Raw genomic sequence first — 16,549 nt, 5'->3', positions numbered from 1 at the left:
ACACCTAGTGCTGCTTAAGTAAAAACTTTAATAATGTTTTAAAGATTTTACTACTTATGTGCTTTTTAACACTGGTTTATGTGTTTGTTTGTTTTATAAAGCCTAGAATTCCAAAATCCTTGGTAAGTGGATCCAATTCATTTGTTCTTAAAACCTGGATTGATCTAATGGAACATTCTTTTTTTAAAAAAAAAACACAAAACGTACATATATACATATATGTTTTGTTGTTTTTTTTCAGAGAGGAAGGGAGAGGAAGAGAGAGAGAGAAACATCAATGAAGAGAGAGGATCATTGATCACTGTCTCCTGTACGCCCCACACTGGGAATCGAGCCCGTAACCCAGGCATGTGCCCTGACCGGAATCAAACTGTGACCTACTGGTTCATAGGTCGCCTTTTTAGGCATGAACTTAACAGTATACAGGCTCACACCTTCCCTGCAATTGAGCTGATAATTAAACAATTGAGGTTTTAAAAATCCTTTTCCAGGACCAGCGGAAGTTTCTATCCTTAAAGAGCCTAGAACTTCAACGTCTAACAGATATTCACAAGCAAATATTAACTCTGCCTATGGAAACCATGTGACTATTCATTGCCTCTCATAAAAAAAATCTGAATGTTCTGTAAACGTTCTGTCTTCAAATCCTATAATTAATGCTGTGGCTTGAAATAGAACTTACATGTTGGCTATCTTACAAAAGGTGGCTTTACCTCATGCCATTACCAATGCCAGATATTTTGAAACATCTAAAATACTACTCTTAAAACAAAGGAGCCAGGAGGCTGAGCTGACTCAATGTCAGCTGTCACCCATTATTTGGAGTTCAAATTCACATTCAACACGCCTCCAAAAAGACAGTGTGTAAGGAAACCGTGCCAGTTTCTTTGGAAATACGGCATTCACCGAAACACCGTCTGAGCTCAGTGCTTAAGCTGAAGTTACAAAGGTGAGTTTCTAACACTGAGAAATGTTCAGATTTTAAGTGTGTTTATAATGCGTTAGCATAATTCCAAAGAAAACTGGACTGGGATATTTTACCTTACTCTTATTTCTCCAAGTATAACCGGAAGGCTGACTGACAGTGTTGGCAGACTCAGCTGGGCGTACGTTAGAAATGTGGATTCCTAGACCCCACCCAGATCTACTGAGTTAGGCTTGAGGCCCAGGAAGCTGCATTTTAACAAGCTCTTCATTGACTCACAGGCACACAGAGTCGGAGGATCTCTGATTTACGGAGGGTGTGCGTCTGCCAGCTACAAACAAGATTCCGCCCTGGGGAGTTTGGATTCCGCCCGAAAAAAGGGGTGGAAATATTAGCAAACAGTTTAATGAGATCCTAAGATATGCCAGGTGTTTCATATATATCACTTCCTTTTGATTGCCCAGTGATTCTTGGAGACAGGCGTTATTAAGCTATTTTACAGATAAAGAAATTAAAACTGAGAAGTTAAGATACAGCCCAGAGTCAAATAGCATACTAAGTGCTATATCAATGTTATCATTATCATTTCCTCAGCATGTAGTGCTCAGGATATAATACATTATCTAATATGGTTTGAGGTTGAATTTGGAGGTTCTAAAAGCAAACTAGACACCAAAGCAGGGGTCAGGCAATAAGGAAATAAGTTAAGAACATGGTTGCTAGAACTAGAGTATAAAGCCAGAACTTGGTTCCAGGAGGCAAAGAAGGGTCCAACCTCTCAGTGATTCCTAAGATCACCTCAAGTCCTGGAATCAGGCCATGAACCCACAGCCACCAGCCAAACTTGTTCCAGACGCTGGCAGAGGAAGCAAAATAAGTATGAGGGCTAACTAATCCCCACCATGAGGAGAAATTAAGAAGCAGTGAGCCAGGCAAGAGAGTGGACAATAGTAACTGACAAAGGATTTTATTACTGTAATAGAAGCCTGGTGCATGAATGTGTGCATGGGTGGGGTCCCTCTGCCTGGCCAGCGATCCAGGCCTATTGGGGGAGCCAGCTGGCCGGGGGAGGGGCTGTGGGAGGTTGGCCGGTGGGCTGGGGGGAGAGGGGCTGCAGCTGGCCTGGTGTGGGGTAGGGGGGGTGCCATGGGAGGTTGGCTGGTGGGAAGAGGGAGGCAGGAGGGGCTGTGGGAGGTTGGCTATGGGAGTGCACTGACCACCAGGGGACAGCTCCTGCATTGAGCATCTGCTCCCTGGTGGTCAGTGTGCGTCATAGCGACTGGTTGACCCGTCATTGCACTAGTTAAAAAGATCCAGTCATTTCACTAAACTGAAATCAATAAATATTTCTAAGTCCATTTCTTTCTTTCTCTATTTCTTTCTTAATCCTCACCCAAAGATATTTTTCCATTGATTTTTTAGGGAGAGTGGAAGAGGGAGGGCAAGACAGAAATACCAATGTGAGAGAAACACATTGCTTGTTTGCCTCGTGCATGAGCTCAGACCAGGGCCCGGGCCACGGAGGAGCCTGCAACCAAGGTACGTGCACTTGACTGGAGTCGAACCCAGGACCCTTTGGTCCGCAGGCTGATGCTCTATCCACTGAGCAAAACTGGCTAGGGCTCTAAATCCATTTCTTTAAATCAGAGAATGGAAAAGTATATTCTATCAGGGAATGTTATAAAGTAATTTTCCCCTTGGATTTTGCTACATCCAGAGAGATTCCCCTCCCCCCATTTTGCTTTAATACCAAACTCATAAAAAGTGCTGTGATTTTTTTTTCTAGATGACAGTATAATTTATATACAGAATATGCCCTTTTCAGTGTATAGTTCTGTCAGTTTAAACAAACACACAGTCATATAACCACAACCAAGATAAAACACTGTTCCGTCAGCCCCCAAAAGTCCTTTATGTCCCTTTGTAATCAATCCTTGCCCTATCTCCAGCCCCTGACAATAATTGATCTTTTGCCTATCACTAAGTTTTACTCGTTCCAAATGTTAGATAAATGGAATTATATAATAGGAAGCCCTTAGAGTCTGTCTTCTTACCCTTAGCATACATATTTGAGTTTCATCCATGTTGTATGTATCAGTAGTCCATTCCCCTTCTACTTTTCTTTTCTGAGTAGGATTCCATTGTTTGGATGAATATACCACAGTTTGTTTATCCTGTCACCAACTGAAGGACATTTAAGTTATTTCCAATTTTTGGTGACTAGGAACAAAGCCTCTCTAAACATTCATAAGTAGGTATTTGTGTGAATAAAAGTTTTCATGGGCAAATACCTAGGAGTGCAATTGCTGGGCCATAAAATGTTTAACTTTATTTAAAAAAAAAAACAAACACTGCCAGTTTTCCAAAGTGGCTGTACCATTTTACACTCCCACCAGCCGCGCTTGATTTTGAACAATTCTTATAGGACACAGTCCAAAGGGTGGCTCCTCACTTTCTGTGGGGCAAGAAACACCCAATGCTTCACTTCTCCCATGCCTTCCTTTTGGCCGTTGAAGAAACTGCCGTCTCCCCAGCCACATGTCACTGTTCTTCCACCAGCATTCCTGGGTGCAGCCAGGCTCAGGCCCCTGACCCCTCACCCTGCCTGGTGCTTCCCCCACACACATGTTTTTGTTTATGCTATTTGCCACCTGGGACGTTCAGATTTTACTAGTCAAATCTTATGTAAACCCCATTATCGTAATAATCTTTTTGCTCTTCAAGACTTTTTTCTGCTCTCCAAAAAATAAAATTCAATGAAAGGTGTTGACAGAGGAGGCCACTAAAACAGGCTGGCACAGGCCCCTTGCTCTCTTGCCATCCAACCTAGATTCCCGTGTGCCACGTGGCGGGAGGAACTTGAGGAGGAATCCAGCGCACTGCTCCAGAGAACGAGCAGAAGCTCCACCACCGCAGATCTCTTTTTCTCTAATTTAAAAAAGATGGATGCTTCCAACATAACTAGCACCGCCTGCATGGGGTAAAGTGAGTGCTCATTATTTGGCGTTGTCTGGAGGATAAAGCTTTTCCACTTAGGCCACTTTGGATCAGTTCTTGGTGCTACTTGACACGTCTTCCCAGCTCCCAACTGTTCCCATTTGAATCTGCACACATGTAATTATGGCTTTGGCAGAAAAGACGAATCGAAAGCAAATTCTTGTGCAACACAGCAAACATGCACTTCCTATTAAGAGATACTGTAAGTGGGATGGATGTGGGTTTTTTTCCTCTTCCCTAAGCAGCTTTTAGTCTGCTAAGATACAAGGTGGCATCTCTCCAGAGGCCCCCAAAAGTGCTGAAGGCAGTGCCCCCCCCACGCAACGTGTGGGCTCTCCTTCCATTTCTGGAGGTGCTGATGCAATTCCAAGGCCCAAGGCTGGGCCAACGCTGGGTTCTTGCTACAGTTTACGAGTGTTCCAGAGTGGCTGCTTCTGCAGCGCTTAGTAACCCTAGAGATCTTGCCGCCTGCAGCTCAGGAATAACGAGCTCGCAGCCACCAGCAATAAGTGCCACTCTCTGAACGGGCCCTTCGAGCCAGTGGGGAGCGCTCATGCCTCTCAGGCCGCCCAAGAGCAGCAGGCTGACTCGATAGCGCTCTCCTCCAGCAGATCGTCTCCGTCTAGCAGCTCGTTACCAGGGAATCTCACGATTGAAAGGGAAAAAAGAAAGGAAGCCCCAGACGCTGCCCCTTGCCTGGTGACCGTTCCCAGCCGTCAATCCCAGCCAGACCTTGGAAGTTCCAAAGCCCCTTCCCCAAAGAAGGCCACGGCACGCTGGCCAAGCCCCATCCGGGACCCTCCCGAACTCTCTTCTGCAGTCTCCCAGTTTTAACAGCGTGATCTTGGTTTTTAGCTGTCTAAACACCGCTGCCCACCCCCAACCCCGCCGCCCGGCGCTCCAGCCCAGGGTCTCTAGACTGTAGTAACTAGTCCGGGGTGGGAGCAGGGACGCTGGCCAGGGCGGGACTCACCCGGCCGGTGGAGAAGCGCCGGAGCGCCTGGCTGCCCCGCCGCAGCATTCTGGCTGGACACTGGCTCGTGCGAGGGCGGCTCCGCGGGCGGAGACGCGGGAGGCAGGCGGGTGGCTCAGCGGGCGCGGTATGCAGCTTCTAAGCCCCGGGCGGCGGCGCTAGCTGCTGGCTGGCAAGGTAAGCCCCTGCAACCACCCCCGGCTCCAGCCCCCGACTCCAGCCCCGCCCCCTCCAGCTGGCAGGGCTCGGGGGCCAATCCTGTGAGATTGGGCGGGGCGTGCGCTGGCCCGCTTGGTGCCTCGGCGGCCCCAGGCCAGGTGCTGAGCGAGTGCCCAGAGGTAGGGACTGCTCCCTGGGGCTAGCTCGGTTCCAGTCGTGTTCCAGGTACTCACTGGCTGTGGGACCTTCTACCAATTAACTCAGACCCTCTGCGGTATAGAGGGATCTACCTTAACGTTCAAGCTGCCACTCCAAGTCACGTCCATACACAATCCTAGAAGGCAACAGGCATGCCAGTGTGCATCGAGTTACGAAATTGAAGGCATGGGGGCACCTTCGCTATTTAAGGATCCTTATACCTATCTCACAGTCCAATAGGAAAATTTAATTAAAGTCTGTGTATAAAGCACATGGCAAAAGACCTGGCACAGGGCTAGTCTCCAATAGATGATTGTCAGATAATGGATAGATAGGTAAATAGATAGATGATAGATAGGTAGGTAGGTAGATTCCTTTGCTACTCAGACATGCTTAGCTGAGCACTTGTCTCAAAGAGAACTTAGCTGGCCTGCAAAGCCATCTGCAGCCTTGTATTGCTCTTATTACTTACTGCTCTTTTGCACATGTAATCCTGTCTAATGGTAGTGCTTGCCAATTCCTCCCTGGATAATGCTTCCTAGGAGAGCTTGTCACCTGCCCTTGTCACTTGTCCCCAACTCTGCATGACCAAATTCCTTCTCTTCTTAAAGGTATAGCTCAAATACAGCCTCCTGGAGGCATTTTTCCTGATTCTTTCTCCCTAACAGCCTAATTCCCCCAAACTAATCCTTTACTCCTCTGAACTGGGAAGGATTTTTGTCTTTGCATCTCTTATGACATCTTAATTGGTTCTTGGTATTTATGTACCTGTTATCTTCTCTACTGGAAGCTCCTTGCAAAATGGGCCCTTTCTGATTTATAAGGATTTACAGTATCTATCACTAAAAAGAGCTTTTAACGTACTTGAGAGAATAAAGGAATGAATATGTTTAGGAAGGTAAGAGGGAGAGAAAAAAGAACAATCCTGAAAGCTTGGAGAATTGCAGCAAACATCCAGGGTTTTGCTTTGGGAACTGCCCCTTGCCTATTCAATCCATTTCCCTGACAGTATCTTGTGATTTCTTTTTTTTAATTTTTATCTTGTGATTTCTTGACTTTTTAAACTTCTAAATACTGATACTCATTTTATTTGTTCTGATCTGTGTAAACTGGGAGGGGTGGGCAAGGAGTGTGGTTTTTTCCCGAATGGGGGTTCCATAGTTCTATACTCCAACTCCTAACTTTAGAAAATGAGTTTATGTTCACCCAGATACAATGAAATATGATGACTAAGATTTTCTTCTGTAAGAACCAAAAGTATAGTTCTCTTGATAATTGGAGGTTAGACCAGCTGCAATTAGAGAGTTTCACAAACAAAAAAGCACTGCCAATCTAGATTTATATAACCAAAAAAAAGGATGAAATACATCAGCAGACACACTATAAAAGAAATATTAAAGAGTGTCCTTCAAGCAGGAGGAAAATTACCCATATGGAAGCTTTCAAATGCAGGAAGAAATGGGGAAAAAAAAGGGCAAATATGTGAGTGAATTTAAGTGAACATGAGCCATATGAACAACAACAATAATAATAAAATCTTGTGGATATATATATATATATATATATATATATATGAAAATATACAAACAACAATAAAAATTGTTGGGTAAGTTTGGGGAGCTAGGAGGAATGAAATGATCATTAGGCAGAAAGGACATAATCCTAGATAGAAGTTCAGAGATAAAGGAATGAAGAGCAATAGAAAGGGTAAATATAAGGACAGATTCAAGTTAATATTGTCTAAAGTAATTCTAATATGTTTTATAGAGTTCAAAAATATATATAATTAAAATATATGACAACAATAGTATCTGAGTTTTAGGGAGGGAAGGTGGACTTGAAGTGTTCTAAGGCTATAGCAATGTCTTAGAAATAATAAACATACTAATTTATGTTAGACTATAATAAGTTAAGGATGCATATTATAATCTCTAGTATAACCTCTAAAAGAATAGTAATACTATGTATAACTACCAAGTTAATAGAATGTAAAACTATCAAGAAGACAATTATTTTTTAAAAAAATCAATCCAAAAGAAGGCAGGAAAGGTGAGAAAAAGAAATATGAAATAGGTGGAAAAACATGTGCTGGGGTCCAGCCCCAGCAGGTCCAGGGGTCCCCAAAGGTGTGGACGGAGTCGGCGAAGAAGGAATGACACGGAGACAACGTTCAGTTGATCAGTAGCCTAGCCAGGATCTCCAGCCAAGTTCTGATCTGGATCTCCAGAGAGGTTCTGTGTCCATGTTCTCTTGCTAGGTTCTCCAGCCAGGTTCAGTCACCAGGTTCTAGTCAGGCTCTCTTGCCAGCCTCTGCAGTCAGGTTCAGTCCAGGATCCCTTGCCATGTTCTCTCCAGCGAAGCTCCTCCATCTCCAGGTTCCGAGTAGGTTCTGTCTTCTGAATTCTGTCTCTGAAGTTCTGTCTTGTTGATTCTAAGTTCTGTGTTCTGAGTTCTGTGTTCTAAGTTCTGTCTCTCTCTGGTTACATCTGTATTTATACCAGTTGATCCAATCCTATCAATCTCTATTACAAAGGTTAGGGCGTTTCTTATCTCCATTCCAGGGAGTAAAGATTATGTAGCTTAAGCATGATTGTTCGTAGTTAAAGTGATTAATTACCTACCTGGCACTTAGTTGAGGGGTTTTATTCCCTCCCTAACTTCAGGGGAAAATCCCTACCTGGGGATTCAACCTTTCTTGGAGAGGTGACCTTGGTTAAAACACAGCGCCAAGAAGGTGAGCAAACATATTAAGAACCGTATGCCATATATGCCAGGTCCCTTGAAACAGTAAGGATGGACCGGCTCCCGGCAAACATGGAAGGAAATTAGTAAGATATTAGGTTTAAGCTTAAATATGCCAGAAATTGCAGTAAATGAAAAAAAAACCTAACTGCTTTATTTTTAGAAATTTGCATATGAAGTTCTGCACCCTCATTTTTAATATCTGCCCCACACTCCATGGAGTGTCATACATGTTATTTACTTAACCTATCCTTGCTGGTGGACATAAGGTTGTTTCTAGTCTCTCCCCTGAGCAACCTTCACCAAAGGATCCAGTCAGGTCTTTAAGATGAGTACAGAGGTCTGTTTCTAACCCAAAGGTAGCAGTTTAAACACTGATGCACACCACCAGATTGCACTTAAAAGATGGGATACAAAAAAATGCTAGTTTTTTCAGTAACTCTGGGGATTATCATTGGCCTTTATGTAAGAGATATATTTCATTTCATTTATTTATTTAAACTAGAAAAAAAAGAGTTCAACATCTGCCAAGAAGAAAGCAGTCCAATAAACACCCCAGGTTCTCAAATGATACCCTTAGAAGACATCACCCTAGGAAAGAGTGTGATATACAGGTAGCACCACTCCTGTTAAACCAGCCCACTACTTCAGATCCCCCATCCCTCCTGGGATCCAGGGGTGGAGCACATGACCTAGAAAAAGCCAACGGGTGCATGTCGCCCATCCTCTCAATTACAAGGATTGATTCAACAGTGTGCACAGTGTCCTAGTAAGGCTAATCAAGGCCAGCAAGACTTAATTCTGGGACTTCTGTTTGAACTATCGGTTAAGTGTGCTTCTTTTCTCTCTCATGCTAGATTTGGTGTGCTGATGAGCCTGAAGCTGCCGAGGCCCACCATACAGAACCTAAAGAATGTAGCAAAAATTGTGGGGAGACAGGAAAGAAACAGTAAAAATCTAAGATCTGAGATCATTTGTATCCTGAAACTGGATGGGTATGCAGGCCAATTTCGCCACTAGATGTATTAAAAATTACATACTGTAACAAGTGTAGTTGTTTCTCAAGGACTCCTGGCTGCTATTTTGGCAGACTCTCTGCATGCAGTTTAGGGGTCAGTCAGAGATTTGGCAGAGTTTATACTCGAATTTTAGACCCCATCCCTTGGGCGAGTCTCCTGCTTCAGTGTACAACCTCTCCCCCACTGCCCAATTTCCAGTTTCTCTTCCAACAACCCTGAATGTAGTTTGCTACCACCTGAGGCCAATAAGACTGCGGCGTTTCACTCATGGATTTGAAGGGGTGAGGGATACTGTCAGGCAAAAAATTCACAAACTCATAATTATTCCCAGTTGCTGAGTAAATTTTCTTGTGGTTTCTACCTGCTTTTGTTCTTTTTCAGATCTTTAAAAAGTTATTTTCATTATATTTTGCTTACTTTTACTAGTTACTAACTGCAAGTAGGTCTCCATTGCCTCCTTACAAGGACATAGAGGTATTCTTGTAAATTAGTTTGCTACATTAATTATAAGATTTTTCTAAGATATTTATGCTTTTTAAATTAGGTTATCTCAACCCACTTTGTAGACCGTAACTTGTATAGAAAGACTCCCTTTTTGTTGTTGTTATTTTTATTTTTTATATATTTTATTGATTTTTTACAGAGAGGAAGGGAGAGAGATAGAGAGTTAGAAACATTGATGAGAGAGAAACATCGATCAGCTGCCTCCTGCACACCTCCTACTGGGGATGTGCCCGCAACCAAGGTACATGCCCTTGACTGGAATCGAACCCGGGACCTTTCAGTCTGCAGGCCGACGCTCTATCCACTGAGCCAAACCGGTTTCGGCTGTTCTTTTTTTTTTTCTTGCCCATTTTTCTCTTTTGAAGATGAAAGAAGGGTTGGCAAACATTTTCTTAAAAAACCTATCCTATCTAATAAAAGACAAAAAGGGTAATTGACCATACCTTCGCTACGCTCCCATTAGCTAATCAGGCCAATATGCAAATTAACTGCCAACTAAGATGGTGGCCGGCAGCCACGCAGCTGAAGCGAGCAGGAGGCTTGCTTGCTCCAGTGATGGAGGAAGCCAAGGTTCCCTGCCTGCCACAGCCCGGCTCTGAGCTCCTTAAGCAACAAAGTTTCAATTACAGAAGCTAAACAAACCCCAGATACCTGCTTTTAGCAGGCCGTGGCCTCAGAGCTGGGAGCGAGCAGGAGCCGGCTCTCAGCTCCAGTGATGGCAACAAAGTTTCAATTATAGAAGGTAAATTAATCCCAGAATAAAAAGAAAAAAGAAAAAAAAAGGAGAGGCTGGGAGCTTCAGTCACTAGCCAGCCTGAATTCGGCCCTCAGCCCCTCACCCAGACTGGACAGGCACCCCAGTGCGGACCCCCACCCTGAAGGGGGTATGACCAGCTGCAGCCATCAGCCCCTCACCCAGGCTGGCCAGGCACCCAAGCGGGACCCTCACCCTGATCCGGGACACCCTTCAGGGCAAACCAGCCAGCCCCCACCTGTGCACCAGGCCTCTATCCTATATAGTAAAGGGTAATATGCAAACTGACCCTAACAGCAGAAGGACTAGGAATGACTGATCACTATGACACACACTGACCACCAGGGGGCAGACGCTCAATGCAGGAGCTGCCCTCTGGTGGTCAGGGCGCTCCCACATGGGGGAACTCTGCTCAGCCACAAGCCAGGCTGATGGCTGCCAGTACAGCAGTGGTGGTGGGAGCCTCTCCTGCCTCCTCAGCAGCGCTAAGGATGTCCAACTGCAGCTTAGGTCTGCTCCCCGCTGGCAAGTGGACATCCCCTGAGGGCTGCTGGGCTGCCAGAGGGATGTCTGATTGCCAGCTTAGGCCCAATCCCCCAGGGAGCAGGCCTAAGCCAGCAGGTGGTCATCCCCCGAGGGGTCCCAGATTGTGAGAGAGCACAGGCCGGGCTGAGGGCGCCCGCTCCCCCCCCCCCCCCCCCCCGTACACAAATTTTTGTGCACTGGGCCTCTAGTAGTAAATATTTTAGGCTTATGGGCCATATGGTTACTGTTGTGACTACTCCACTCTTACATTCTGTTGTGAAGCAGCCATAGACAATATGCAAATAAAAAGGCATGATTGTGTTCCAATAAAACTATTTACAAAAGCAAGTGCAGGTCTGCCAACTATACTTTGTCGATTCCCAAGTTAAGGTATCTTAATAATTTCCCTTACCAGACAACTGAGCTCTTTGAAGGATTTCAGTCACTGTGATATATCGACCAGGAGAGGTCCTGATTAAACACTGGTTGAAGAAATTAACATTTTCTCATGCCTCTATTCATTTACTTTATTTCTCTAAATAGCTATCTGGTATAGTATTTCAAAGTATGGATGATTAAACTCTGTAATTATTCCCTGTTGATGGACATTTAGATCTTTTCCATTAGTATGTATTAAAAATCAGGCAGTAATGAACCTTGTTATTACTAGAGAGTTACTGGGTAACACATTCTTTTTTGCGGGAAGGTCAGGCACCAGGTATGAACATTTAAAAATGCACTTAGCCTGAACATTTAAAAATGCACTTAGCCTGGCCGGTCGCTTCGTGGTTGAGCCTCAAGGTCTGGGCACATGCCCGGTTGCGGCTCAACCCCCAGTAGGGGGCGTGCGGGAGGCAGCCGATTAATGATTCTCATGATTGGTCTCTCTCTCTCTCTCTCCTCCTTTCTCTCTGAAAACAAAAAACAAAACAACACACACGCTTAACAGCGCTTTCTCCACCTTTTTGAGAGGAGGGCGTGGAGAGCGGGCGAATGCAATGTAGGCTGAAGAGTGAAATTCCTCGCTCTGGTGTTGGTAAAGTACCTCCTCCTCTCACACAGCAGTGTTCTCTCGAGAGGAATCGCACAGACCCTGCAGGAAGAAAGCTGGAAGCTCTCTGATGGTGGCGACAGGGAGGGGGTCGGAAATACCGGCTTCTTGGAAGAAGCGCCTGGACCGCGACTTCCGAGAGGACCAAGCTTCCTGGGAACCCCCCTCCCCATCAGTTTTGCCCTTTCCAGGGTAGACTGCGGGAACAACTCCCCAGGTATTAAACATGGCCGGCGCACAGCAGGGCGAAATTGAGGGTACCGGTGCGGCGTGAGACGAGAAGTAAACGGTGGCGAGGCCCACGTAAAAACAGCACCCGGCGAGCACCGCCGCCACCATGGCAGCCAACCCCGTCGCCGCGAAGGACTCGCTTTCCCAGCGGCCCCCGCGGCCGCGGGAGCCTAAGCCCACTCGACCCTCGCAAGCAGGGGCGGGGCTAGGGCCGGAAGTCACGTGCCGTGACAGCCGCTGGGGTGAGGCCGCCCTAGTCATCCCGGCTGCCGGGGACTGTGACTGAGGGAGGTGCCGCGGGGATGGCGGTGGAGACTCTGTCCCCGGACTGGGAGTTCGACCGCGTTGATGACGGCTCGCAGAGTAAGAGAGCGGCGCGGGGACGCTCCCGCGCGGGCTTCCGCCCCGGCGGGCTCCTGCGGGAGGGCTCTGCGTCGTGGTTGCTGCGCAGCCCTCTGCTTGGGGGCACTTTCTGCCCCTTGGGGTGTGAGAGGAAGCGCTCTCGAGCGTTACTTTCGGGGTTGTTGTTGTTGGTGGTGGGGTCCTAGCAATGGCAGGCCAGGCCGGCCCGGACCGGGCTTGGGGTTCGGGCGGCGACACCCCTGGAAAACCCGCGGTGCCCCGGGGGGAGCGGCGTCCACCGCCTGCAGCCCGAGGGCGGGTCCGGGGAGGCCCGGTCAGGGCGCTCAGGGCTTTCGCCGGATCCGCGGAGCGTTCGCTTCTAGGAGAGGCTGAGGTCCCGGTTCCTGTTTCGGTTTCCTGTTTTTCTTTTCTTCCTCCCCAGCCAACTTTTTGGAAGTTTGGTGTTTTTTCCCTCTTTACTCTTATAATCGTAGAATATAGAGAAAAAGAATTCTTCACGTGGAACAAAACACCCCCCAGGCCCCACGTGAATGCTAATGCATCTTCTTCTTCCAGCCTTTTCTCCACGTTCGATAAAAGTGATGTCCTGCAGTTTCCATCGCAGCTAGAAAGGTTTCACAAGTTACAGCAAATCTGCTTCCGATTTTGTTTCAGAAGATCGAATTGCCTGATTTAAGTTAGAAGTCCAGCAAAACACACACACACACGCACACACACACCCATTACCCCCCCCCCCCCCAACACATTCAAGTCCATGCTGCAAAATTTAGAAGCCAAACTAATGATTCCAGTGAAACGCCACATGAGATGAATACGAGTTGGAGAGGATCCTGTGTTCGCTGGTGGACAGTGAGCTGCACCTGGTCACCTGTGAAGTTTTAAGGACAAAGGTCCCCGACTCTGCCTTGGGAATAAGTAATGAATTCTTATGCGTGAGGTGGAATCTTTGCTTCCGTCCGCCAAGAATAGGGATAAAAATACGTTCCTGGGTTTGAAAAAGCGGTTCACCTTAGAGGAGAATGATCAGATTTATCCAGCAGGCATTTCCCGTGTCCCGGGCACAGTGCTCGGCATCAGGGATACAGAGGTAGAAGGAAGAATGCCGTCTGTTCAGAGAGAGAAGCGTGTGAGTGAGTTTTTGAAATCTCATTCTGAAGAATCACCATGTAGTTCTTCTTTCAAGTCTTTTTAACTTTTACTAATTTTGACAGCTATTCCTTATTTTTTACCAACAAGAAACTTAAAAGTTCTTACAGGGTTTCTGTTGCCTGCTACTTTGTGAATTCCCAGGCAGACGAAATGAGTAACTTATTGGCATGTTTTTGTAGTTTTGTCATTAAGAACTCATTTGCTGGTTGAATACAGCGACCGTAATTTTCCATGTAACCGAGAATTAGACGTGTACGTACTTGGGACTTGGAGAGCCTGACGCTGTTTTTAATTTAAGCTGTAGGGAAATGACTTCTCATCTCCGGGCCCGATTTTCATTAAGTTTTGGACTGTGAATCGTATCTAGACTAATTGTTTTTCAAAATTGCCTAGGACTAGGTTAATGCTGTAATGAGGTAGGAACCTTAATGAACTAAATTGATCCACCTGACTCTGCATTAGTTGCAAGATAAGGGAGGATGGGGAGCTAGATCTTTATCCTTTATAAATCAGAAGATACTTTATCTTAAAGTTTGCTTTGCATTGCTAATTTGAGGAGGGAAAATTGTTACCTTTATTAGAATACAGAGATTGAATAAAATTATTCATGTTAAAAAAAACTGAGTCGGAATTGAATTTGCTGCCTTTAATCAATCCTTATGTATAAGGTGGAATATTTACTTTCATTAATATTGATGTATACCTTTATTGTTCAATTTATTCCAGTGATTCTTTAGAATCTGTTAGTGTGTAAATTCGGTAAATATCAACCCAATATTCTATACTTACTGTTCTTTACTGGCTTTTCCAACTCTATTATGATAGTAAAATAAAATATCTTGGTGAATTTGGGGCAGTACAGAATAATATGATGATGAAGCAGGTCTAAATTTATTTTAAAAACAATATATAAGTGTGTTTTTAAGCAATGTACTGTGTACGGAATTAATAATTATGCTTTTAAATTTTGCTCGAATGACAACACACAATTTTGCACTTGATTCAGGTCATGAATTTTTACTCCCTCTCTTCCCCCAATGTTGTTTATGACTAAAACATAGAGTCAGGACATTGAATTGTCTGAGAAATTATTTTATGTTTAAAAGCCCTAAATTAGCCAAAGCCGGTTTGGCTCAGTGGATAGAGCGTCGGCCTGCGGACTGGGGGGTCCCGGGTTCGATTCCGGTCAGGGGCATGTGCCTGGGTTGCGGGCATATCCCCGGTGGGAGATGTGCAGAGGGCTGCTGATCGATGTTTCTCTCTCATCGATGTTTCTGACTCTCTGTCTCTCTCCCTTCCTCTCTGTAAAAATTCAATAAAAATATATTAAAAAAAAAAGCCCTAAATTATAGGGTAAATAATATTGTGACTTTTTCATAATACTTTCAAGTTAGGTTCAAAATCATGTATATCTCTTTGCCCTGAGGGCTGGTTTGGCTCAGTGAACAGAGCACTGGCCAGTGGACTGAACCGTTTCAGATTGGTTTCTAGTCAAGTGCACATGCCCAGGTTCCATGCCCACTCCCCAGTAGGGGGCATGCACAAGGCAGCCGATCAATATTTCTCTCTCATTGATGTTTCTCTTCCTCTTTGAAATCAATAAAAAGATATTTTTAAAAAGTGATATATATCTCTTCATATAGCAACATCTGCTTTTAAAATTATTTTATCTATCTGGAAAATATTGAAAGCTGAATTATTGTTTAGCTTTGAAACTTTATTTCCAAGAAGTTAAGATGTTCCTAAATACATTTCACAATGCTTAGTATTTACTTTGCTGTGACTTTTGAGACTATTTGAAGTAAATGTCCTGTAATTTTGTGCTGCTCACATACTGTTTTAAAATTTAAATTTAGAAATTCATGCTGAAGTTCAGCTTAAGAATTATGGGAAATTTCTTGAGGAGTATACGTCTCAATTGAGAAGAATTGAGGATGCACTGGATGATTCAATTGGAGATGTCTGGGATTTCAATCTTGATCCTATAGCATTAAAGGTTTGATTTTTTAAAAACTTTATGCATATATTTTCAGGACATGCTTTATCTTGAAAACTTAACTGCTAAAAATGGAGCATATATTATTTGGGATCTAGAGAAGTAAAAGAAACATGGAGAAAAATTGTTAATTTCCTTTTCTCTAAGCCATACAGGTATTTTTGTATGTTTTTGTGTTTTTAACCATTTGTACGCCATAAGCATCTGTAGACACAAGTGGCGGAACTTTTTTTAAAAAATATTTTTTTCAAAATATTGTGGCAGTTAACTGGTTAAAGGGTGACACAAATTCAAAATCTTTAGTGTCAAAATGACAGACTCTTTGAGCTAGCTTTTATTTCTCTCATCAATAAGAAAACGAAGAGGGTTGGAATAGAATATTCTGGTGATATTATTTTATATACAGTAAAATGCATAGATTTAAAATGTACTTTTCAATGAGTTTTGCCAAACACATATACCCAGGTAACTCATACCCAATCAAGATACAGAATAGTTTCATCATTTCCTAAAAATCTCTTCATGTTATTTAGGGAATTTTAATGTGGGAGTAATTTTTTAATGTATGAAATAGGTCACTTTTGCTCTATTCCATTTCAAGGTAGTTCTATCTTGTTTTAGTTATTAAGTGATAACTATAGCCTGTTACCACTTAATAACTAAAATTTATTGAGCATGCATTATGTGCTAGAGCCAGCCGTGGGCAAACTACGGCCCGCGGGCCGGATCCAGCCCGTTTGTAATGAATAAAACTATTGAAAAAAAAGACCGTACCCTTTTATGTAATGATGTTTACTTTGAATTTATATTAGTTCACACAAACACTCCATCCATGCTTTTGTTCCGGCCCTCTGGTCCAGTTTAAGAACCCATTGTGGCCCTCGAGTCAAAAAGTTTGCCCACCCCTGTGCTAGACACTGTCCTAAGTCACATATTGACTTTTTAAATAACAGGGTTGTTGAG

At 44.3% G+C, this 16,549-nt stretch overlaps 2 protein-coding genes across 5 annotated transcripts in view; one reads left to right on the top strand and one right to left on the bottom strand.

Moving 5' to 3' along the window:
• The window catches only part of ALDH1L2 (aldehyde dehydrogenase 1 family member L2), a 51,854-nt gene extending 46,774 nt beyond the window's left edge, over positions 1-5,080 (bottom strand). The window contains exon 1 of the mRNA XM_059681784.1: positions 4,896-5,080. Within this exon, the coding sequence (XP_059537767.1) occupies positions 4,896-4,943 (48 nt within the window). The 5' untranslated portion in view covers positions 4,944-5,080. The remainder of the gene's footprint in view (positions 1-4,895) is intronic.
• Positions 5,081-12,286: 7,206 nt separating this feature from the next.
• WASHC4 (WASH complex subunit 4) overlaps positions 12,287-16,549 on the top strand; it is a 67,203-nt gene continuing 62,940 nt past the window's right edge. For all 4 annotated transcript variants that reach the window (XM_059681776.1, XM_059681778.1, XM_059681777.1 and 1 more), the window contains exons 1-2: positions 12,287-12,441; positions 15,447-15,586. In XM_059681776.1, the coding sequence (XP_059537759.1) occupies positions 12,381-12,441; positions 15,447-15,586 (201 nt within the window). In that variant the 5' untranslated portion in view covers positions 12,287-12,380. The remainder of the gene's footprint in view (positions 12,442-15,446; positions 15,587-16,549) is intronic.

The sequence above is a fragment of the Myotis daubentonii genome, chromosome 2 (assembly GCF_963259705.1).
Source record: "Myotis daubentonii chromosome 2, mMyoDau2.1, whole genome shotgun sequence".
Taxonomy (NCBI): Eukaryota; Metazoa; Chordata; class Mammalia; order Chiroptera; family Vespertilionidae; genus Myotis; species Myotis daubentonii.
This window is presented reverse-complemented; position numbering and strand designations above follow the sequence as displayed.